A 26,219-nucleotide genomic window follows, 5' to 3' on the forward strand; every position below is an offset into this window, starting at 1 on the left:
GATAAAGAGACAAGCAGCTGCACTCAGAATAAAGCCCAGCAGAAGAAAACTGCAGGGATTTTACCAGCAGGATAGGCAAAGCATAGAAACATTCAGTGAGCCAACATTTAGGACAGCTTCTGGCAATGCAGAAAATCTATATGCAATGTATAGATTTCCTAGCTATTTGCACAACAGTCAGTATGTGTTGCTGCTGGGATGAACAACAATACTGTGCACAACTGTGCTGGGGATGTAGCAGGACATAACCAAAGCAAAACAATTAATATGTTAAAATGATTGGATAAGGAAGCAGAAATTGGTATCCTTGATTATCTACAGTATAGTGAAATTGAGGAAATTTCCCCAGGGATGAACAAAAGAAACAGCATTGGCTCTGAAAAGGAGGTGTTACTCCATAGGAGCACACTATGAAAATTCAGTCTGAACAAGTCATAAAGAGCAAAGGGCCATGGGGTCATACTAGATATGACCAAAACCTGCAATTTCATGGAAATGAGGCTCTGCACAAGCCTTTTTTGGCTCCAAGTTCACTGTGACCATAATTTTTAGGGCTATCAACAACCAAACCTTGAACATTTTGGGGTGCCTTGTGCACACCTGTTTTTGAAGTTTGATGATATGGACATCATCATTCCCAGGTACAAGGCATTGGCATCATTGGCATCACAGGGGGGTGGGTTGCTCTTCTGAATATTGTTTATATTATTGTTAAGGAGCTACTCCATAGGTTTCAATGCTGTGAGGGCAGCAGTCCCCGTCATGCCTTTTTTAAACAAATGAAAAACCACTCTATCAATTACTGCCTCCCAGCACAAGATATGACCAGTGTTAGAAGCTGTTACACCAAATGTAGCTACAGCCACAAGTGTTGAAATGGTTGTCTGAGCACATGTTGTTCGGAACTAGCAACAATCCCTTTTACTTTGAGAAATTCCTGTGTAGGAGGAAATTATTTGGGGCAGATGCATATGTCTATTAGCCTGTCAGAATAATTAGATTGTTTATGGATTATTTCTTGTTAGTATGCTCGATGTGGATCTATTCATCTACAGAAATGAGAAGTACAACACAAAGAAACTCTATTCGATATTTATTTGAAAGCATTGCTCTTTATAGAAAGGAAAAAAGGTAAGTAACTCTTCTGAAAGACCTCTGATATGTAGGAACCCTTTGAAATTTTGGCAATACTCTATCAGCACAATATCTGACAATCTGTCCTGATATAGCTTCTCATGTTCTTTTTCTAAAAGACCATCAGACTAAGACAGACTCTAGGCGAGAATGACAGGTTGATCAAATCAGTCAGACAAAACAGAGGGCTCTTAAATATAGCAAGCCTATGCTAATATTCCTTGCTAGGCATTCCAAGGTTTTATTTCATGTACCAGATGACTTGGGAAATGCTGCAGAATTGTGTGCATCTCTGTGTTAATAATCTCTCATGTCTTATTACTAAAACACCCAGAGTAAAGGAAGAACTTACCACAAAATGAAAAACTTTCAGCATAAAGTGAAGCAGCTCTTGCAAAAAGGAGATACATAAAACAAGGTATACTTTCACATCTGATGAAGCTGTTCGGTTACTTTGATTTAACACGATTTCTTAGAGCACATTAAAATAAAAAAATAAAGCAAACCCCAAACCTCTCAGGAGGCAAGTTCAGTATGGAAGTTTTAAGCCCACAGAACCACCTTGCAATTTGCAGGTATCATCTACGCCTTTCCAACTTTCCCCTCTTCACAATTATTATTAGCCCAACACAAGAAGAAATGAACAAACCCAGCTGTTATGAAATGCTCTCAAATATCAATGGTGTCTTTCCACTTTTAAGCCTATAAACCTAAAACAACTAAAACAGAATGAATAAATAGACAGTTATTTTTCTGATACAGCTTCTTAGTTGTTTTTCAACCTAGCCACTTGGCTCCCATGCTGTAAAGTTCAGGTATGCATATTAACCACTGGGACCCAAAAATACCTCTGGTATCTCTATCACTGTACAGTAAATCCATTTCAGACTAAATACAGTGAGGAGAAACTTTTACAGCTACTTTCAGGCAGCTGAATATGAAAATTCAGCTAAAGTCTCCTCCCTTCTCTCACTGGCACGTAAACATATAGGGCTTGACTCTTAGTAACTTAAAACACAGCAATCTAATACTAAGAAGTTTTTAAGAGTTTTGTTAAAACACTTGCCTTAGTATAATCTATGGTCAGCTTATTACAAGAGCTGTCTTGGTAAAAATACCAAGAAATATCTGTTTCCTTGGACCAGAGCTCTCTTGTTATGACTGGTTCTTGGTTTAAGCAAGCAGTGAGCACAGGAAATGGTTGGGTCCAAGAAGTTTACCTTCTAGTAAGTCTCTGGCCAGACCTGGTTCTGCCCCTGTGGACCGAACAAAGTCTGACAGGACTGCATCCATATCAAGAGTCATGTGATCATTCAGAGGTGCTGCCAGACATGCAGCAGGAGTTGGACTCACCGGCTGGCTAAAAGGTCTCCATCTGCCAAGGAGAAAAAGAAACAGGGTTTAGAATATACTCCCAGGTGACATAAACCACATTTTTCCTCTATTCCCTAAACAAGACTATTAAAAAAGCTTGCAGCATATTAAAATATACAGCGTTTGTCATCCATCTCTGCCTTAGCCTGGAGCTGCTGGTCACTCACATGGGAAGGTTTTCTCTATCCTAATATTTCATATTTTTATTGATTTTGCTTACGTGCAACTCAAATAGCTTTGCAACTTGACTCCAATTCAGCTAAACATAAGATTGGTTTATTAAAAGCACAATCACCAGATCATTGTCACTGCTCATAAACTGAGGTTTAGCAAGGATTTAAATGTCTAGAGCTCTTCTGCCTTACTAATACTAACACACACACAGCAGGGCTTAGGATTTGTTCCTTTATTTGCCTTGCAAATACAGCTTCTGTAATTTATAGATTCTCTGCTGTGCTGAGTCTGGCTGGGATGGAGTTAATTTTCTTCTTTCATTTTCTAGAACTGGGGCTAAACCAATGTTCATAGTAGCTGATAATACAGTACTTTATGAGGTTTTTTTGGTTTATTTCCTTTTATTGGTGACCATGGCTATAGCTGCTGAACAATTTTTACTATGTTTATGAGCAGTCTGTGGGGGACAATCTTACCAGGGTGCTCTCCTGGTGGCACAATCACCCAGGGAGCTGTTAGGAAGCAGATCATATTTTGCCCCAAGTGAAATGTGACAATGTCTCACTTGGGAATTCTTCCTGCCAAATCCACGGCCAACAAAAAAATATGCCTGCTCTACTGCATTTTGCATCTTCTTTTCATTTCTGAAAATAGAAACCTTTTCCTTCTAGGCAATGCTCTTTACAAACATAAAATAGAAATTAAAGCAGTCACCACAAGGGGAGTTCATGCCAGGCAAGCTATTAAAACAGCTGGAATTTAAAACACAGTCATCCTAAGCCTATTTCCATACTTCAACCCTGCCTGCCTGCTGCTGAAACAGTGCAAAGCAAAGAAAACAGGAGGAAATTGAACAATACACAAGGTAAGGAAAAGCATATGTTTTACTTTCATGCTTGTTATTCACTGGCCAAAGTTTACCTTTGAGTATGAATTGGATTTTTCCCATTGATTCCTCCTCACAGCCTCAGTTGCAATTTTACCTCGTGCCAAGGGTAAGGTCTGGCACAGAGATTTTCTATTGGCAGCAGATGATGTTGGTTGGCTCTTGCTTGCACCACAGCTAGGAAAATAAACTGTGAAGGAAATTGGAATCCAATTAATTTCACTGTCCCCCACATGAAACAGTCCTTTCCTACTTCATGTTGCACATTACCTGGTTATACTTAGCCTGAAAAATGGAATGCCTTTGCTCTCAGACATTGCCTTTTTCTGCAAGTACATATCCCTGCTACAATGCAAACACCATTTACCTTCTGCCTCAGGAGGGTGGGGTCCTTCTGAGCCTCATCCATGGGGACTGGCCGCTAAAACCAACTTAGTCCAACAAACTCAAAGTTTGTGGGATATAAAGTCACAGAATCATAGAATTGTTGCAGTTGGAAGATACATTTAAGATCAATGAGGCTTGAAAAGACATCTGAGATGATCAAATCCAACCCATGACCTGACACCACTTTATCAACTAGACCATGGCAACAAGCACCATGTCCAGTCTTTCCTTTAACATCTCCAGGGACTGTGACGCCACCACCTCCCTGAGCAGCCCATTCCAATTTTCATCAAGAAATTCCTCCTGATGTCCAACCAGAACCTCCCCTGGAGCACCTTAAAGCCATGTGCTCTTATCCTGTCACTGTTGCGTGGGAAAAGAGAATAACACCTGCCCATCCCCAGCCTTCTTTCAGGCTAGAGCAATCAGGTGCCCCTCAGCCCCTTTTTCTCCAGGCTAAACAACTCAAGCTCCCTCACAGCTCCTCACCAGACCTGTGCTGCTGGATACCAATTCCATGTTTTCCAGGACAAAGGTAGATTACGCTGCTGCTAATTCTACCCACTTCACACTCTTTAGGCCTCTACACTGTTCCACTGAACGTTTCACATCTTTTATACTATTTATACAAGTCTATCATTATGTTTGGGCCACATGAGGATAGCAGGGGAGGTGATCTTTTCCCCTCTATTCAGTCCTGCTGAGACTTATCTGGAGTACTATGTCCATTTCTGGATCTGAAACAAAGAATGACATGGACATATTGGAGTGAGTTCAGTGAAGGACCACAAACTGCAGTGGATCACCCCTGTGCAAGGAAAACATTTCTAAAGGGTAATCCTAATCAAAGTGTAGTAACAGAAGGAAAGCTGGAAATATTGAGGAGACTAGTTAAAAAGGAATGCAGATATTTTGAAAAGAGAACTACCTTAATGGATTATGGCCAAATTTGACATCTAAGCTCTGTTTGAACTGAATCTGTTCCAATGCAAATGCAGGACAAAAATGCTACTTTTATTTTTAACAAAGACTCATACATAGACGCACTGTACTCAACAGCACTAATCTGTACAAAAAGATCACCAGAAACTGAACACAACTAATTTCTTTAGTGACTACAAGAAAGATTGAAATTAATCTTAGCCAGCAGGATGGAAACATATGGATCAAACTAAAGGAACCTTCCAGAGATGATACAAAGCATTGGTGCATTTCAGACCACCACCAGAAGTGACTCAGTAGTATAATGAGTGTTAATTTAAATGCACCAGCTGGGCCCTCAAGTACAGTCACTGTGTGGGGGCTGGAGTGCTCATAAGTTTGGGGAGCTGAAGTGTATCAGCTTGGAGAAGCCAATTCATGAGTTGTCTCAAAATCAGCATTACTTCAGTATTTTAAACAGTAAAATAGACATCCTTCTCAGAGCAAAGAATAACACCAATCTCGGCATTTATGATGTCACCATCACCTCAAAATTACCGCATAGAATCTACACTCCGGAAGCAGCAGAGTTAGCAGGATCCTCTCTGCATGCATTTAAACTAACACTGGTTTCTTCCCTATGGAAGTTGTTTGCTCAGGCCTCTAGAATTTAGATTTAAAAAAAACCAAACAAAACAACAAGAAAAAACCCAACAGAAAAAGTCTTAAAATATTATCTTTGCCAGTAAACTACTATCAGCTGTGAAAACCCACTGAGATGGAAGTGTAATAAGTAAGCAAAAAAGGAAATAAATTATAAATTCCAGAGGAGGCAGTGACTCAGAAGGCAGGTGGCCTCAGACCCATTTCTCCCCAGATGGATTTGGTCTCTCCACACCTAAGGAACCATCAGCACCACCTTTGCTCTCAATGGCTTGTCAGAGCATTAACACAACTTACACTTCAAATACACACACGGAGCAGATCTTACACAATTATTCAACTCACACCACTCCTGTGGGTAACACTACAGACACACACATAGACACCTGCAGTTTTCATTTCTAAAGTGTCACACACGACACACAAATGTCAATTGGAACTGAATGGATATTGACACATATTGGCCATCAAAACACAGGAAGACCTTGGTTTTCACTCACTTTCTGGCCAAACTTCTTCCCTAAAACATTTCTAAACAGCACAAATACAAGAGGCAGTGAAATCAGATAATTCGTTTTATATTATAAGAAAAATAATTTTAAAAGTATTTAAAGAGGAGATACTGATTAATTTGAAATGTTAAGATGAGCTAATAGGACTTGAAATCAATTTAGTACAATCTCAGTTGTATTTGATCTTTTCTTCTCCTTCAAGTACCTCTCTCTCAAAGCTGAGCCATACTTGGAGGTGAACAGTCTTCACCTGAACATAAATTTAACTTCTTCAAAAGCAAACAGCTTCACCCAGTTAAATGACATGAAGGGCTTTTTCTCTAAAGAAGCTTAAAGAGATGCACAGGGCTAACTAATGAAGCAAAAGCAATCATGTTAAAACAAATCCCATCCCATGCATCCAGAACAGACACAGCTGACAAAACCTAAGTGAGGAACAGAGAGAAAACAGCACCCACTGGACAAAGCCTCAGGAAGACAGAATGACTAAGCTGCAACTAAGATCTTTCACTTTCCTCATTTTCAAAGAAAGGATGAAATAAGCACTATCAGTAAGAGGCACAGTCTTGGTGCTCTGGGAAACCAATGGAGGGAGACACCCAGCAATTGCATTAAACCAGCTCCCCCAGGCTCTTTTTATGTCCCTGCAGTGTGACAGAGCTCAGGGCCTGTTGAACATCCCTGCTGGCTCTCAGCAGCTCCGCCAAGCACACAGGTGCAGCCAACTCCCAGGTGCAATGTTCCTGCTGCCTGACTGCCTGGGAAGGCAGAAAGACCCTCTTTGTGCACAATTTGAGGTTCTGAAAGTAATTCTTTCTGAAAGGTCACAATTGATAGGAAATGCCATAATTCTACAATCTTAACAGTATTATGGAATTAAACCACCCTTTATTAGGTTAAACTATTAAGCAGAAATCTATAATTAAGCAATCAATTTCAGTGGAGAAGATTTGTTTAGGAGAACAGCAGCTTTAAGGGAAGTGGTAGTTAATGCAGGCTACATAAGAAAGTGGAGATGGTATTTTTTTTCTACTAACTGGATTAAAAGGCATTAGTTGAAGAAGCCAAATCGATGATAATTACCTAAAGAAAAGGTTACTGTGAACTAGACCTGATGGCAAAGTGGGGAATTTATATGTTAAAATGTGGACTCTCAAAACACAGTCAAATTACAAGACAGCATTTGGTGAGGGGTATCTACCTTCTCAAGTCTAAAATATCAGTTTGGAACAAAAGGAGACCAACAAAAAAGACAAAAAGTAAAAGTTCAAATCAGACATCATTACTAAGGTTTAATCTACACAATGGAACTCAGGAAAATTAACCCAATTAATTTGATTGGATTTGTCTATATCCATTCCTTTGCAAACACTTTCATTTGTGAATAAAATGCTGGCCTTAATTTGGTTTGGCTCATCTTGCCTTCGAAGTGAGTTAAATTGAATTCACTGGAGACCATTTTAATTATGAATAGATAGTGCACACAGGGACTTGGTGGCACTTAAGCTGCCCTCTTTAAATTCCTGCATTTAGTTGATTTGCATCAATTTTCCCTGGTATCTTGTGTAGACAATCCTGAACATTAAACACAGAGGTGGAAAAAACAGAGAAAGAAAGAAAGAAGCTTTGCTGAAGAATCCTCAGCTCTGTGGGAACCATCAAAGAACAGCTGTCCAAGAGAACTGTTCAAGTACATCAAGTCTAGTTCTAGGATAAATACCATCAAGGTTCAGGGACCAACTAGGAAGTATTTTGAAAATGCAGGTACATTGCAATTTTCAGAAATGCTACTTAAAGTGTCTACTATTTGCTTACATATTTGAATTATTTCAAGATACTAAAGTATCTTTAGATGTGATTTTTACAACTGTATTTTCATGGACCTTCAGAGGTTTTCATAACACCATTTTTCTTACTTAAGAGTGATTACCTTCTCAGAAGGAAAAAATGTCACAGATAAACAAGAAGTCCATAGAAACAGGAGTCCTGAACTGGAATAAACCAAGCAAGAGACAGTCTTTTCAGGTAAGGATCTCCTACACCCCCGCTTCAGTATTTTTGCAGGACAAAACACCACCTATAGTATTTTTTTTCCAAACAAGAAAACATGATCTGGATAACAAGATAAAACAAGATATGGATGAATCTAAGTCAATTACTATGTTGCTCTTATTTTATTCACAAGGGCCCTCATAGTGTGGTAACTGTATTCTAACAGAAAGCAGCTGTGTAAAGGATAAATGTAATGCCACTGATAAAGCCAAAATTTCTCTGAAACAAATACCTTGATTTTAAAACCAATTCAAGTATTAATTATTCTTTCATCTGTGAGAGTGATAAAAAAGTAGGCAGTATTATACTGCACTGAAAAAATGACAATTAGGCTTTCAGATGATAATCTGAGGCCTCTTATTAAACACAGTTTCATTAAGTAACATATATCTCCTTTAGTAGAATATATCTCCAAAGAAGCAACATGAACAAACTAGATTACTTCCTCATTTGAAATTTTTTCCTTTTTTTTTCCCCATCATTTTCCTTTTTTACAAATTGGTCCTGATACAGCAAGAAGATCTTCTACCTAAATACTGAATATTTTTCTCCAAATGCCATCCTTTTTTTAACATAGAAGCTATGCTGGCCAAAACTCTAATTTGAACACAGCCTTCTCTCTCAAAACATCTATCATGTACTCTGCCTGCATAAAATTAACTTCAGTGCATGAAAAGCAAGCATTCTGAGCAGCCATTTTTAGATATCCATAACGTGGAGTTTAATTACTTTTTTCCAAGTCGGCCTTGCATGAGGAGTGATCCACTCGGGCCTGTGGGCACCACGAGCAGCCTTCAGCTCCACAGCCACCACCAGCAGCTGAACCCCTCGCAGTTCTGCTTTTTGAGCTCTTTACCCCCCTGTTTCTCCACTGCGACGTCTGAAATCAATCGTCATAGCAACAGGAGGCTGAGCCTTCATGTGCACGGCAGATCAGCGTCCCGATCAGCCGCTGTCAGCGGGGCCTGACCCCGCTGCGCGGAGCCCGCTCCTGAGGGGACAGCCGGGTGACACCAGAGCGGCGGGCTCAGCCCAAGCCCTGCCCTGAGGGGACACCCGGGTGACACCGGAGCGGCGGGCTCAGCCCAAGCCCTGCCCTGAGGGGACAGCCGGGTGACACCGGAGCGGCGGGCTCAGCCCAAGCCCTGCCCTGAGGGGACAGCCGGGTGACACCCAGGTAACACCGGAGCCGCGGGCTCAGCCCAAGCCCTGCCCTGAGGGGACAGCCGGGTGACACCGGAGCGGCGGGCTCTGCCCAAGCCCTGCCCTGAGGGGACACCCGGGTGACACCGGAGCCGCGGGCTCAGCCCAAGCCCTGCCCTGAGGGGACAGCCGGGTGACACCCAGGTAACACCGGAGCGGCGGGCTCAGCCCAAGCCCTGCCCTGAGGGGACAGCCGGGTGACACCGGAGCGGCGGGCTCAGCCCAAGCCCTGCCCTGAGGCGACACCCAGGTAACACCGGAGCCGCGGGCTCAGCCCAAGCCCTGCCCTGAGGGGACAGCCGGGTGACACCCAGGTAACACCGGAGCCGCGGGCTCAGCCCAAGCCCTGCCGGCACTCCCCGCCTGCTCTGGTGCCGCTCAAGAACCACGAGCGGCTGCAGCAAAGCTGCCCTGCCCAGATTAGCGCTCCTGAGTCCCGAGCTGTAAATAGACACACAGCTGATTAAAGCTACCATTAAACAAGTGGTTCATTTGACTTACAATAGACTTTAAATAAGAGTTCCTTGAGGCAGGTGTTGGATGGGTGTTATGCTGTTGGGTTTTGGTGAGGAAAAGAATCCATTTTTGCCACAGTAGAAGGTATGAATAAGCAAAATTTTGTCCCCTGAGAAATCTGGAAGAAAAAAGAACAGTAGTATATTAATCATTACACTTCTGCTATTTGAATAATAATAACTGCCAAAATAGTCTTTACCTTTGACCTTAGAAGCCTAATGGATATTTCTCTTAATACAGATAAATTACCACATACAGTAATTTGCATTAAGAATGCAAAATTCTTGGGCACAACCCAGACAATTAATAAAAAAAGAATTATGAATGTACAAAAATATCCTTACGGCTCTCCTACATGAAAATGGCAACTTGCATTTGGAATTTCTTTTAAGACTTCTTTGTCCTAAGACTCATCAAATACAGCTTTGAAAGTTTTCTTCTCTTAAGCTTCCAAAATCTGAAGCAATGAACTAATGAAGAGATATCCAGCAGACTCAAGCCACTCTTTTGATGAAAATAAAGAGACAAGCACATGAAGAAAGAAGGAATACCATTTCATAGGGTCTATTTATTTTTAAAAGATACAGCAGTTCCCTTTCCATATAATCTACTCCCATCTCCCAAGAATAAATCCTGCGACTTGCAAATGCAGAATGCAATTACTATAAGCTTCACCTTATTATTCTAAAAGGCGTTTACAATCAGTTTTATTGTTTCTGGTTTTTTAATCCATTCACAAAATTGATACAGTTGTAACTGGGCTCAACCCCACTAAAATCAGGATTTAACAGCCAAATCTTTTTATGATGGAAAACATTCCTTCTGATAATGCTTTTAAAACAGGCAAAACTATAAAAAGGTCCACAATGTTATGAGTTTTTGAGAATTAGGATATGAAAACAGAAGATAACATTATTTCTTGCTATCTCCTAAAATACATACACAAGTAACCAAATCTCAGTAGATAATAGTTCCTATGCAAAAACTCCCAAATGTCTGTGTGACAGCTCAGCTGTAACATGAGTTAAGTACCTCAATTAACAAGTATTAACTTACCCAACTCTTAACTCAGGTGCATGTGAACTAACATACAGGAGTTAATAAGAGTCCTACTGGTTTTTTTTTTTCTTCACTATGGCATATTTTCATGCAAGAAACATAAATATGACCAAAGTATTATCTTCAATTCTTTTTTGGAAATCACTTATGGATGTAGCACACCACAGATACCCTCACACTGAAGTAGATTATTTCAAAGTTTGTAACATCATAAAAAGCTTAATTCCATACATTGCAAAGGAAATGCAGTCAAACCACATTCGCCTGTGACCCACTCTTTATCACCCTCAGGGAACTTAAAAATAACTGTAAAACCCTCAACTTACAGAAGCAACTTTAAATAACTCTTAACACTTTGAAGGGTACTTGGACCGCAGGGGGACAGAAATAATCATCAAGTGTGAATATGCCTCCACATTTCCAGCTATACAATATTCACAAACTGAAATATCCACACTAAGAAACTCCCCTTAGCTTCGGGTAATAACTAAAAACTCTGATATCCAGCCCTCAAAACTGAATGATGATGCTTCTGCTAAGGGGTTTGTAACTGTTATCATTGCCCTGGAAATAAACAAGCAAAGTCGATTCCTTTTTTCAACACATATTAACAAACAATGATCAAAACATTTTTATAGCTTTGTTCAACACATCTGTTGCACAGAGTAATAAACACTTTCCAACACTCAGGCAACTTCTGTTCAAAGAGGACTCAACTTATGTACTTGCAGTAATTTTATTTTATTATATCACAATTTACCATTTAAAAATTAAAAAAAATATTTCATTTAGCTTGCAATTGTAAATAAGTTATCTAAAATATTACCCTGGATACTGTAATGATCAGGACACAAGGACATAGCACACATACTCAAAACCCTTTTCAGCCTTTCTCACATGTGCATTGGAGCTTCAGCAGTTTAAGATCAACCCTAAGTACTGCTTACCCTGCTGTATTCCCCTGTAAAGTGGACCAAGAAACCAAAGAATTCTCCCTATATGACCCCAACTTGGTCTGTGACTAACTACATGAAGATATAAAAGCTCAGAATAAAATTATCATGAGATATGAAAAGGTTCAGAATGGAATTTCAATTGCAATTCTGTCATCATTCTGAGCACAAATTTTGAATTTATCTTTTTACCTTTGCATGGTCCCTGCAACAGCTTCTGTGTGAAGTTAGCACAGAAAATGAAACGCAGACTGAAGATGCTACATACATATTGCAAACCAACAACTCCATCTCCAACAGGTATTTTGAAGGTAAGAGTCTGAGACAGAATCAACTGAGGCCAGAGATCAGAGATGTTCTCTGTTAAGAATGAATATCCACATTAACTCTCATTTTCCCCCTTTTTTATCTGACATTTCAAAGCAGTCACTAACAAAGAGCTGAAGAAGCTTTCTCCACTCAGTTTCTAGAAATACCTCAATTCTCTCCCAAGACTCTCATGCACTGCTTGTTCTGAACTCAAAAGGGGTTCCATTTCCCACTTCTGACACAGGCTTCAGATACTTCCTACAATTTTCTCAGCAGCTTTGGATCAGCTGCACAGTGCTGAAAACCTCTGGCCATACTCTGTTAAATGTGGATCAGCATCTCCCCAAGCATGAGCACATCTCAAGTGTGTGCTTGCTTCCATTATTTCTGTTACATACATGAACACTGAACTAGCTGTAAGTCCAGACATAAATCATCCCCTTCTGTAGCATCAGCTTTGTGCTTCGGTTCTGTCAAGACTTGGCTTCTTCAGTGCAACTTCTACATTCTGTACAAGGCCTTGCCCACTGCTCATTGGTTCTTTGCAATTATTTAATTTAGCTCAAGCAACACATGAGGGAAATTTATCTCTAATAAGAGGGAAGTAATAACATTCAAGAAATCATAACAAGACCACCAAGGGGCTTCCATGATAAAGATGGCCACTATTGGTACTGGTCTTCTTAAGGACAAAGGACAAGTACCAAAGAAATTATAATTCTATTCTAGCCATGGAACTGTGTCTATTTGTGTCCTGCAGATGTCTGTGTTGAAAACTATGGGGGGGAAGGATGCAAAATTTGACACATAGCATCTGTCTACAGCTCAGCTACAGAAGATTCATGACTAGCTAATGTTTCATGTTCTTGCAGATCTGTGACAGTTGTCATTCCCCAGAGTAAGGCAGCACCTCAATGATCTATCTAACTTTTCAAAGACAAATTCTTGAACACAGTCTGAAGTGCTGGCACAAATTCAGTTTCTTTTTTTTTCTGAACCTTCATCACTTGAAATCATTTTATAATCACTGCATGAGAAACACTTATTGCTTTATCTATGTCCTAAGTATGTATGTCCGTCACAGGTAACTGATGAAGGAAAGGATTTCTCCTCCTGCTAGAAAAGTCTTACTGTGACCAGTGTTCTTGCAGGTGAACACATTTCTCCCCTTCCCAGCTTATGCCAGTTTGACTCAGAAAATGTGTGCAGTGGATTGAGTTGACAGGGATATGAAGGCAGAAGCTTAAAGGACATCAAAAGTGTTAGCAAAATGAGCTCTGTATAAATAGTCTTACTGATACAAGTCTCCAAGCATCCTTTGTCTTCTTGTGCACAGAGATTAGAGGAAAGCTCAAATGCTTAATTGTATGTCAAGTGCACTGTCAGCGATTAAGGGTTCAGTATAGTCTTTAAAAATGGAGTCTGGAGCACATCCCTGCCTTTATGGAGACAATTCAGCTGCTGTTTTAAACACAAGGCTTGACTGTCTGTTAAGGAACAATGTCACTGTCTGCACGTGACATTGTTCCTTACATCAAGGCAAAACACATACCGGTGATTTTTTTCACATTCCTCTTAAAAATACTGATCCTCTCAATTGGTAAATCCCACAGCTTCAGTGACAGACTGATGAGAAAGTTCTCTCTCTTACAGGTACCCTAAAAAATAGCAGCAGGATTGAACGTCTGAAATTCAGATTATGTGCAAAAATCAAGTCCTTGTAAGTCCTTAGGTGCACGTAAGTTAGAAAGAATAGCAAGCTATGAGCAGGCATTTATGTAATGTGCTGGAATTCAGCAGAAGCTGGAATATGAGCTCAGTGTGTGCTGAGCTAAATGATCTCCAGCAGGGAAGAACACACACACACACACACACACACCATGCAGCAAAACAGAACTGGGGAATTTCCCCCCAACCCTGAGACTCCCACCCTTGTTTCTGTGAAACATGATGTTCCTTAGTTACTGCATTCAGTTTAGAAAATGAAACTAAGAGGAATAGAAGACTTAATTCCCTTCTATCCTAAAAAAACCCTATCATTTAATATAATCTCCAAGATTTTAAAACAGATAGAGATACAAATGAGGAAATAAAGATTTGAGACATGGCATCTAGAATGATTCATTTCACAACATTTTGAAGATTTAGAATATAAGTATAGCAACTGTGTGTTTCACTTAGACTACATAAGTAATTGAAAAGTCCTGCAGTAGGAAACTCATTCGTGAAATGAATGTAAAATTACCTAGTATTAAGAATGGTTGTTCATGAAAAATTAAAAAAACATGCCCTAAACAGTAAAAAAAAATTCCTTTCATTTAGTTAAATCAATTTGGTTACACAGACTTAGCTTTCTCCAGCCATAAATAAGCTGTAACTACCTCTACAGTTATGATTTTTCCTGTAATTCAGGCAATATGAAAAATAATAATTAATAGGAAATACTCAGGCTAAACAAGGAGAACTAAGAGCTGATGAAACAAGGGAAGTGTTATAAGGAAACATGCACCAGAATTGTACACACAAAAGAAAGCAAGAGAAACTAACAGATATTCCAAGTTTGATGTTAAAATAGCCTAATTTCTGACCAAGTTCAACAGGATGGATATTCAGCATCTCTAAGAAGTAGCCCATTAGTTCTAATTGCCACTGTCATCATCATCTATTATTGCATTCTATGGAAAAGCAGGACATGGAATTAAATAGCACTGTACCAACTAGGAAATTCATAATGCCAGGAAAAAACATATGGAAAAGGCTATTGATTGCAAAATAGAGCCAGGGGTGGGGGAATAAAACCCTTCACCACATTGAATATTAATGTCTACCGGCAAGAGCTAAAAAAACCAAAAAACCAGTGCCTGCATTTTTCAATTTATGTACCAAATACACATATGAAAAGAACACCTGGAAAACTAAATGAAGAACAATCTCTTCTGAAACAAACAGCTCATCATGAACTCCCAGACCAAGACCAACTCCCAGATCAAGGGACCAAGCTACCCCAGGGATAACAGCGCAATCTCCCCCGAGAGTCCGTATCGACGGGGAGGTTTACGACCTCGATGTTGGAGGAAAATACAAAAGAATTTGCAGTCTCCTTGAGCCTTAGCTGACAAACGTGATGCCAACCTCACTCTAAGGAATTAGGATATATTTGTAAAGCTTACTGCAAGCTCCAGCATATAAATATCTTTCAATTTAATCTGCTGCAGAGAAAAATATTGATATATTTTTAAAACATCTGAAATTGGATTCTGAAAGGATTTCAGAAATACCTGTATTTTCCCCTGAACTTTGTCATAAAAGCCATGGAGAGTTGACAGATATATTTTAAAAAATCCTTTAAGCTATCAAAAAAACTATTCTCTTTCATACATTTAATTTTTTTTCTTTTTAATTTTAAAGACATTGATCAAACTCTCCTGCTTTGATGCTGATCAGAAGCCAGATGCATAGCAGAGCTGATTGGGAGTTGTTACTGATTATTTTTAGAAACAAATGTTTCAGCACTTTGGACAATACCCACTGTCAGTTTATTAGAAATTATTCAAAAACTCATGGCAGAAAATGGCTCTGCCTGACTAGCAGGGCTGCTTATTAGCCAGAAATTCAAGGAGGAGAGAGAGAATTGTGTTACTGTTGGTTCAGAATAAAAAGTTGTGCATGTGGAACAGGAATGATTTCAATGAAGATCTTTAAGTTCATTTAGGTTTTATATGAAACAGAAATAGCTGTGTGGGAGGGAGGGAAAGAGAGAAAATTACAATTATATGCAGGGAGTTGGTCCCACAACAACAGATCAGTAGTGTTTGGAAGACACATGCTCAACAGACAGACAAGACTATAAAGCACACAAAAGGAATTTTAAAAAACCCCAACAAACCCCACCAAAAACAAATGAGCAAAACAAAGCCCCCAAAAACAAAATAAACCCCTCCAGCCCCCCAAAACAAAGAACCCAACCAAGAAAAAAAAACAACAAAAAACAAACAAACAAACAAACAAAAAAAACCAAACCCAACCAAACCAAAAAACAAAAGAGTTGGCTTGAAACCATGTTCTTCCATGGCAGAAAACCCAACTATGTGAGCTTTTCACATTGGTGGCTTAAGGAGTGACCAACTGTAAGAAGCAGAACTCCCATTTCCCCTGCTTAGCTTTGCAGAAAGCCATTTAAAAAAATGATGGCTTTATTTTTTACGTCAGTGACTTTGCACTAAACCAGTCAGGCAGGCAGTGTGTGCTGCTGTGATGGTTTAACCCCAGCCAACAGCCCAGCCCCAAGCAGCTCCTTGGCCAGCATGAGAACTGGTAAAGGTAAAAGCTGAAAAACTCCTGGGTTGAGATGAAGATAGTTTGGCAGGGAGAGCAAAGCAAAACAAGGAATCAATTCAGTGCTTCCCATGGTTGGGCAGGTGTTCAGCCATCCCCAGGAGAGCAGGGCCCCAGCACACAGAATGGTGGCTGGGGGAAACAAACACTGCCACTCCAAATGTCCCCTCTTCCTCCTTCTTCCCTTCTGTCACAGGGTCTGGAACATCCCTGTGGTCAGAGGGGGTCACCTGTCTTGGCTGTGTGTCCTCACAACCTCCTGTGCACCCCCAGATCCCTCCCCAGCCTAGAAGTAGGAAAAGCAGTAAAGACCTTGGCTCTGTGTGAGCTCCAGCCAGCAATGACAAAAACATCTCTATATCATCAACCCTGTGTTCAGCACGAATCCAAAACACAGCCCCATACCTGACAGTGTGAAAAAAATTAACTCTAGCCCAGCCAAAACCAGCAGACACACAATATTGACTCACTTAAGTCAGCTTTTCTCTTATGTACAAATGTTTGGGAAAAACCTCTTGCTTTTCTGTTTGCTGAAGCAGTGAATTACCCAGCAGTGTTCTCCATTTCATGATAGACAGAATGAGCTCATTTCTTGAAGCTACAGTCAGTACACACTGAAAAGCAAACTATCTGTGGGGAGTTCATGATACTTGAAATGTAAAATGGTACAAGCTGAACTTTACCCAGTTGATAATAATTTGATTTTTTCAAACACTAGTTTCAAAGTAAAAGTGGTATGTCCAGAAAAGAAGAAGGTCACCACCATCTAACAGTCAAATATTTAAACTTGGATCAGAACTAAACTCATGCCACTAGTATATGTGTTTTAATTAATATAGAAACGGATCTGCTTATGTGCATTGTAATATATGCAACTCAGAAACTACACAGCAACTACTATTTTCTTATGTGTAACAAAAATATTTTCTGTGATGATGATCTCTATAGATTGGAGACTTTAAATAAAAGGAAGAAAAAAATACCACTTCCATAAATAGATTTCATCCAAAAGAAATTTAGTTGCAAAGAACTTCTTGGGCAACTTCAAATAGTCCTGAATCTGACTGGTTAATTTTTACACAGCTTATGTGATTGAATAGCTACTCCACATATACAAATCCGCATCTTCTTGATTAAATTAGTCTGTCAGTCTCCCGAAGCAAAGCCACAGCCAAATGGCCCAAAGTTATACAAACCATCTCCAGCAGGAGGTTGAAAATCTGGCTCTATACCTTCTCTGTAATTCAAATGATAGAACTTAAGCTCTCAAACAGAAAGACATTCAGAAAATTTATATTATAATGCAATTGGTACTTACAGATAAGCAGTAAATGTTCCCATAATACTCTACCTCTGGAAAGTCAGACACTTAATAGAATGTCACTCCAGCCAGTGTCACCCCTGAAAGCTGACCTTGGAAATCTTCCTGTCCTATCAGGCATTCTACAAACCACTACAAGAATTTACCAAGGGACAGATTTGCTCACATTGTTCCCAATTCTTTCCATGAACTAACCCATCTGTTAAACACTGAAATGAGGGCACACACATCTATGGGACTGTCATGGTTTGACACTGGCACAATGCCAGTGCCTCCATGAAGATACTTTTTCCCTGGTTTTCTGCTGTGAGATGTGACTAGGAATAAGCAAAGCAGGCTCCTACTTAGGGAAAAAGAACCAGAACTTTATTAACTACTCTACAACTACAGATAAAAAGGAACACACACACAGGGAAAATGAAAACTTCACAAGTGCATTTCTTCTTCCCTCCACTAAATTTCTAACACAATACATTTGGTTCTTCAAATCACTAACTCTCGCTCCAGCACCACTTTTTAGACAATCAATCTTCAGTTCATCAAGAGGAGAGGAGTCTTTCTTGTACTATGGGCTTCTCTTGGAAACACAGTCGAAGCTTCGTGTGTTTCTGTGTCACTCGTGGCACTGCCCGGAGAACATCTGCTATCGTGACTTCTTTTTCATGTCCAGTGCTCTCACCACTGAACACGGACCAGAACTGCTTCTAGGGTTGTCTTTTAAGGATGCTCTGTCCCGATCCAAAAAAAGGCACAGTCTCTCCTTTGGGACACCTGTCCCCACAATCTCTCTTTTGGGACACCTGTCCCCCCCATATTTTCACCCCCTGGGGCCGAGGGGCATCAACACTGAACTCTCTTGGTTCTGAGGCCATTGCTTCTCCCTAGAATGCAGTCTCTGTATCACAAGGAACATGGTTCTGTCCATGGCTATACAAAAAGAGTTCAGCAAAAGCCACTCCATCATCTCTTCCCACTAGGGTTCTTCTCTATTCTTCTACTATTTCTCGCTCGCCCAGACCTCTCTCACACTGGCCCATTTCTTTCTTCATCTTCCACTCTATCTTCTAGGAGAGGTCAATGTTCTGTAAAGTTCTCATTCTCTGAAAAGGGGTTAAAAGCTCCTACAAGCGGCCGGCTGAACCCCCCCCCTCTTCTCCGTCCCAGCCGTGCTGCCGGCGCAGGCCCATGTTTATCCAGTCTCAAGGTTACAGTCCCAGGCAGCAGCTCTCTTTCTCTCTCTCTCTGTGTCTCTCAGGGGGGGCTGCCCGATGGCTCCCGGTGTCTCTCTCTCTCTCTCTCTTCCACCCTTCCACCCCGGGGCTCAGGCCTACCTCTCCCGGCCACATGGCTTTCCCCTCCCCCTGCCCAGCCAGCAGCTGAGCCGGGGGAGAGACCCGAACTCTTTCCCGCCGGAAACCCAAGAGAACCCTCCCAGGGGAGAGCTCTGCTTTTAACCCCGTGTTCTCAGAGGCGTGTCCATGTCCTAATGGCCAGGTTAAATGCCAATATTAAAGTCTGAATATCCATTGGCCAAAAACACAGCATCCCAAAAAACACATTTCCTGTCAAACCACCACATTCCACCCTTCGCCTCTGAGAACACACTTTCTAAAATTATTAACAAAATTACAAAACACTTCAACACTTTTACAAAACAAGAAAACTTTCATCTCCAGATTTTACTATGCATCTACTTTAACTCAATACATGCTTTGTTTTTATTCTTCTTTGGTCTCATCTTACAGCTTTACTCACAACTTTATCTTATCATTCTCCCAAAATTCGTTTCCCGGCCAGGGAACCAAAAATGTCATGGTTTGACACTGGCACAATGCCAGTGCCTCCATGAAGATACTTTCTCCCTGGTTTCTGCTGTGAGATGTGACCAGGAATAAGCAAAGCAGGCTCTTACTTAGGGAAAAAGAACCAGAACTTTATTAACTACTCTACAACTACAGATAAAAAGGAACACACACACAGGGAAAATGAAAACTTCACAAGTGCATTTCTTCTTCCCTCCACTAAATTTCCAACACAATACATTTGGTTCTTCAAATCACTAACTCTCGCTCCAGCACCACTTTTTAGACAATCAATCTTCAGTTCATCAAGAGGAGAGGAGTCTTTCTTGTACTATGGGCTTCTCTTGGAAACACAGTCGAAGCTTCGTGTGTTTCTGTGTCACTCGTGGCACTGCCCGGAGAACATCTGCTATCGTGACTTCTTTTTCATGTCCAGTGCTCTCACCACTGAACACGGACCAGAACTGCTTCTAGGGTTGTCTTTTAAGGATGCTCTGTCCCGATCCAAAAAAAGGCACAGTCTCTCCTTTGGGACACCTGTCCCCACAATCTCTCTTTTGGGACACCTGTCCCCCCCATATTTTCACCCCCTGGAGCCGAGAGGCATCAACACTGAACTCTCTTAGTTCTGAGGCCATTGCTTCTCCCTAGAATGCAGTCTCTGTGTCACAAGGAACATGGTTCTGTCCATGGCTATACAAAAAGAGTTCAGCAAAAGCTACTCTATCATCTCTTCCTACTAAGATTCTTCTCTATTCTTCTACTATTTCTCGCTCGCCCAGACCTCTCTCACACTGGCCCATTTCTTTCTTCATCTTCCACTCTATCTTCTAGGAGAGGTCAATGTTCTGTAAAGTTCTCATTCTCTGAAAAGGGGTTAAAAGCTCCTACAAGCGGCCGGCTGAACCCCCCCCCTCTTCTCCGTCCCAGCCGTGCTGCCAGCGCAGGCCCATGTTTATCCAGTCTCAAGGTTACAGTCCCAGGCAGCAGCTCTCTTTCTCTTTCTCTCTGTGTCTCTCAGGGGGGGCTGCCCGATGGCTCCCGGTGTCTCTCTCTCTCTCTCTCTTCCACCCTTCCACCCCGGGGCTCAGGCCTACCTCTCCCGGCCACATGGCTTTCCCCTCCCCCTGCCCAGCCAGCAGCTGGGCCAGGGGAGAGACCCGAACTCTTTCCCGCCGGAAACCCAAGAGAACCCTCTCAGGGGAGAGCTCTGCTTTTAACCCCGTGTTCTCAGAGGCGTGTCCATGTCCTAAATGGCCAGGTTAAATGCCAATATTAAAGTCTGAATATCCATTGGCCAAAAACACAGCATCCCAAAAAACACATTTCCTGTCAAACCACCACAGGGACCAAAGGTTTCAGCAAGAGTCTTTTTTTCCATGTGGAGACAAAAAGGTAAGGACTGAAGCTGTAGTGTATCAGGTTTCTTACTGGAGAAACCTGGCTGAGAAAATACCTGAACTGCTGGAACTATATCACTTTGGCTTGCTAACATGGAACAGCTGCAGTGAAGGAATGTTTGCAATGGAAAGATTGTAGAAAGGTGAACAGATTCACCATGCCTTGGCTGAGCAGGAAAAATGGCCAGCATGGACAGCATGTGCTGCTCTAAAGAGTGCTGATGTGCTAAGGAAGAGCAGGGAGGAACTGCAGTCTTTTTCCTTCTCCTGCATCTGTATTTTAAACAGCCTGAAAAAAAACCCACTGAAAACTTTTTCAGCTCCCTGCTCATTGTAGGTAGAGGCATAGAGATGAGGTTAGCTTTTATAGTACTTTTGCTCTCCCTTCTAGGCCTTGGAAACTTTCTCCTGGGCATTACTAAGCTGGCTATGATGTCAAACAGCACAATGTATATACCATGTACTCTGAAGACAAATAAAGAGAAACACTAAAGCTTTATACATCATTTGCAATGTGCCACAGCGCTTCAGTGAAGATAAAATATCCAGTATTCTTGCAGAAGGCCTTAAAAATGGAAAAAAATAGTCTTGTGATTGTGAAAGCTAGGAATAAAATTAATTACAATAGTACATCAGAAGCTTAACTAACAAGCGTAAGCATGATAAGCCACATACAGTCCTGTGATGTTCCAAATTTATAAATAGCTCCAATATTTTTCAGAAATAGAAGGCAGATCTCACTGCTGAAGGTGCCAATCTCTTCAGTTTTATCTGGACCCTTCTATCTACTTTTGGCTAACACACAAGGATCAGCATGCTTCAAGGCACACTTAAAATCTATGAATTCACAGAATGAATAATCCAGCTCCATGTGTAGAAAATTTATTTGGGAAATCCTATAAGCTTTGCAGGAAATTGTTCTGCAAGCAGCAGAGAGAAAGAAGCATCATTTTCTTTGGATTTTTGTCCTTTAATACCCTAAACTTGTGCAGCCACCAGCACATCCCAGAGTTAGCCCAGACACGTGCATGCACTTCTGTCTAACAGTGTAAAAAAGAAGTACCATGCTAATTTCAGGCATTTTTCTCCTTCACCAGCCAAACTTTCCCAAAAGAGACAATTGGCTTCCTCTTGGGGGGCACCTCCTCTCAGTGATGCTTTAATTGTCACAAGAATGAAAATTGTATCTAATTGTCTCATCAGAGTATTGAGCAATAGAGCAGATGCTTTCAGAATTAATGAAAAAATATTAAAATTATTTCTTGTATGCAGTAAAATCTCTTAACAATTGCTGAAAAGAGTGTAAATCTCTCTTAATTTCTGCATAAAGGGAAAGATCATTCCCTCACAAAATAAAATACCTCACCATAAAAATTTATCGAATTACTCACGGAACTTTTCAACCAAGACATTTTAATAAGACATCCTTTTAATCCCTGCCCATTTGATAAGACATTTGGTAGTTTATAATACCAGCAGTGCACAATTCATTTTTGTAACACAGCAATAATAAATAACACTATTAAACAGTCAAATCTCAGCCTCCAGTGAAACAATATTTGGAATATAATTACATGCAGTACACATTTTGCAAAGGATGTAGACTCAGTTTCAAATTTAGCAAAATGTGACCAGGAAATAAGAATCTGGAACTTCACCACACTGTTTGTTTGACCCTTTTCAGCCTTGAAATTTACTATTTGCCAAATGTTGTTTCAGTTTACAAGAGTGTTAAGGCTCCTCTAGTCCTCTGTAAAGAATTGACAGCTCCACGAAGAGATGCTTTTAGAATCTTGCTGGTCTAATTTATGCTGTAACTTATTTTAGTTACTCAAAATCTTATTCTCTCTGGGTAACGTTTCCAAATATTCTAAACATCCTTGTGAAACAAATGATGTCAGTTTTTCATGCTTTAAATGTACAGAGGTAGCTCAGAAGAAATGTGAGAGGAGATGACTTACTTGGAAACAAGGTATTCCCTGTCTTCTCTATGAACTGGCTCTTCCTTCTTTTAGCAATACAAACAGTGCCAGCTTCCCCAGCCATGTGCCCTCTGCCCTTATATACATTAAAAACCAGTGAGAGATCAGGTATGGATAGCTTTTGTCTAATTTACTGAAATCCTTTCTGGCTTTGCAGGAGAGGTAATTCAAAACCACATTAATCTACTGATAAAATGACTCTGAACTTAGGCTGGACCATAATTTAGTTGTGCAATGCTTAAACCCTACGACAGAACACATGCAGCATCTAGAACAAATAGACATACTTATTTTGAACCATTCTGATTATAAAGTTTAACACATTAGAAATTAAAGAGTTTCTAATGACCTTCTCAAAATTAGTAATACCTCAAGAAAGACAAAGATCATGCTTTCATCATGCAGCCACTGTCTCTATTTTTGTCTGCAGACACCATGCACATCATATTAACAGCAAAACCAGTGAAATAGAAATTCCCATGGACTTCATGCCAAATAACTATAAAAAGAGTGTATAAACACTATCAAAGTACCAAATACTTAAACTGTATCCTTCTACTATCTATATTGCTAATTTTCATGGATTACGATTCTTAGATTGAGATATATTTCTGTAGAATGACAGAATCTTGCTCTGAACTGAACCAGTCCATATTTTTTAATTAAATGGTTAGATTGTCCAGTGAGAACACTTTTTAAAAGGATACATTTAATTCTTTTCACCCAGGTCTAGAACTACCTATCTTGGAAAAACAGGTTTACTGTGAAAAAGAGATCTTCAAGACAAACAAAAACTTCCTGAAATTCCATGAGAAACTACCTTGGACAGTACTGGCTAAGAGAAGAAATACACTGGCCTGAAAGGCTTTGTGAAGTTTGTGCTTTAGAGACATGGATTCAGTGGTAAAAGACAGGATTTAAACAGTTTGTGCAAAAGAGAATGAATCTAATTTCTCACTGTGGAATAGGACTTAGAAGTATTTTACTCTACTTCTAAAATATAGCAAAAGTATTTTCATTTCATGAGAACTGAGTAAATTAATTCAGTTCACACTGACAAAATAAGTGATGAAAGCTGTACAGGCATGTAGAAGAGCACTAACTGGAATGTTTATGTTTTCTACATCTCCATGTTTGCACTCAGTCACAGTATGTACCTCATGCCATAACAATATTGTTGCTATTATGTAATATAACATCTGATTATAGACACTTATTAAAATAACCAATCCAGCTAGAAATTAAAACTCAAAATGACAGAGCATTGTCTGTAATTACAACACAGTTCTACTTCCACCCACGTTAGGCAGAGCTGCCCAAGTATCCTAATGCAGCAATTAATCTTTATTAATTGTATCTTAATGAAGATTCCTAGGACAAATTCAATATTGAAATTCAGACTATAATCAAATGGTACATCATCTTAAATCAGCCTAAAATGAACAGTAACTGCCAAATGATGAATTCAAGAGTAAGCTGCCTGTAGTGACAGGTAATGTGTCCCAGTTACTTGCAAAACCAAATGCCACTGCTCTATAATAAGCCAGCTTCTGTAAAAATACTACCACAGCAACCACCAAGATGAAACTTAAATAAAATGGAATAACATTTGTGTCTTATCACTCTGACTACAAGTTATAGTAACTGCATCAGAAAATTAAAAGTGATAACCACCTCCTCACTACAGGAGAGTTCTGGGACATGGCCTACATCCCAAAGAAGGCAGTTTGCTGACAACTCGTAGGCAGGAGTTGGTTGTGCTTTGGGTGATGCTGTCCCCAGCCCTGCTGGAAAAAGCAGCTGCCTGATGCAGATGTGTAAAACAAAGTAGAACCTGGAAATTCCTTTGCAAAGGAGAAGCACCCAGGAGGCTCAAAGAGGAAGGGTGAGAGATACTTGGGCCTATTTACAAGGCAGACCACCACCTTGCTCTAGTAGACACTGAGCTCAGTAGGACCTGAAGGGCTCCCACAGCTCAAGACAGCAACAAACAGCACCTGTGACTTGAAGATTTAGCCATCTAAACCAGGGCATCAGGGGTTTAGAGAAGTAAGTTGTGTGAAGTTGGTAAAAGAAATATCCAGGAAGGATCTGTTTTTACTAAAACAATCAGTAGCTTAAAAGAGACTTATACTATTAAAAAAACCTTATGCAAGGTGGAATAATAGATAATTGAATTTCCTCCTCTTTCTTCAAGTCTGCAGGTTCCTTGGTCTGCTCTAATTTTTTCCCTCTTCTGGACCTTAAAATCCAAAATTTAACAGAAGTATACAGTAGAATTAGACAATTCAGATGCACAAACAAGATACATTGGACAAATCTGGTTTAGATTAGATACATGAGACTTAATGGTATATAGAGGGCTAATCAGTATTACCTGAAATCAACATTGGAGAAGATAAAGCACATAAGCCATGCAATTTTATGACTTCTGAGAACCAAGTTCAGAATTTTTTTTCAGATAAATTAGGCACAAAATGAGGCAAGATTAGAGTCTGACTTGTCTTATTCAGGCACTGCTTATCTCTATTTGACTACTATCCCTAGCAAGAGAATGGAATTGGCTAGAGCCACTGCCCCAAATAAAATAATCACTTTTAAAAGATTAAAGAAGCCATTAACATGGATTGACTTTGTCCCAGCAGAACAGAGCAATGCAATCTGCTCAGTGCTGGTGATCTGGCAAGGACAAATCAAAGTAGTCTGACACCCAAGCAGAAAGACAGGGACTCACAGATGCTGAGTGCAGTGTCCAAACTCACAAGGACTTCTGAAGTGACAATGGTTCCAAAGGAAAAATTCTGTATTCAAAACATGGATACTGCTGCTTCTCCATGATCAAAATGGATACTTGTACAATTCTCAGCAAGAATCCCAAAGGTTTTAGTAATACCATACTTAATCCTCAAAAGCTTAAATAAAATCCAGTAAGCACAGAGGAGGGTGGAGCTTAGAAAAAATTTGTGCATCAGCTATAGAGAGAACTGATGAGCTCAGCAATAGTTCAAGAGCCTTAAGACAGTTTGGAACATCAAGTCCCACTTCTGAAAGGAAGAGACAAAGAATCTGTGTTCAAGCAGAGACAGACGTAGAAACTATGTTCAAGCAGAGACCTCTGGCAGTCAGAGACAAAAAAAAAAAAAAAAAAAAAAAGAAAAACCCCAAAAAACCAAACCAAAAAACCAAACCCACAAAAAAAACCCCAAAACCAAAACCAAATAACAAAAACAAAAGAA

General features: G+C 40.2%; 1 protein-coding gene and 1 long non-coding RNA gene across 5 annotated transcripts in view; one reads left to right on the top strand and one right to left on the bottom strand.

Annotated features, from left to right (window-relative positions):
* Positions 1–26,219, bottom strand: part of OTUD7A (OTU deubiquitinase 7A) — a 104,467-nt gene that overhangs the window by 35,632 nt on the left and 42,616 nt on the right. For all 4 annotated transcript variants that reach the window (XM_066558678.1, XM_066558680.1, XM_066558676.1 and 1 more), the window contains exons 5-7: positions 9,808–9,940; positions 3,604–3,758; positions 2,355–2,509 (exon numbers count right to left, since the gene is read on the bottom strand). In XM_066558678.1, coding sequence (XP_066414775.1) covers positions 2,355–2,439 — 85 coding nt within the window. In that variant the 5' untranslated portion in view covers positions 2,440–2,509; positions 3,604–3,758; positions 9,808–9,940. The remainder of the gene's footprint in view (positions 1–2,354; positions 2,510–3,603; positions 3,759–9,807; positions 9,941–26,219) is intronic.
* LOC136562068 (uncharacterized) lies at positions 9,218–24,565 on the top strand. The gene is made up of 3 exons (XR_010784460.1): positions 9,218–9,280; positions 12,049–12,145; positions 23,711–24,565. It is a non-coding gene; the product is annotated as an uncharacterized lncRNA (long non-coding RNA).

Source organism: Molothrus aeneus, chromosome 13, assembly GCF_037042795.1.
Source record: "Molothrus aeneus isolate 106 chromosome 13, BPBGC_Maene_1.0, whole genome shotgun sequence".
Lineage (NCBI taxonomy): Eukaryota > Metazoa > Chordata > Aves > Passeriformes > Icteridae > Molothrus > Molothrus aeneus.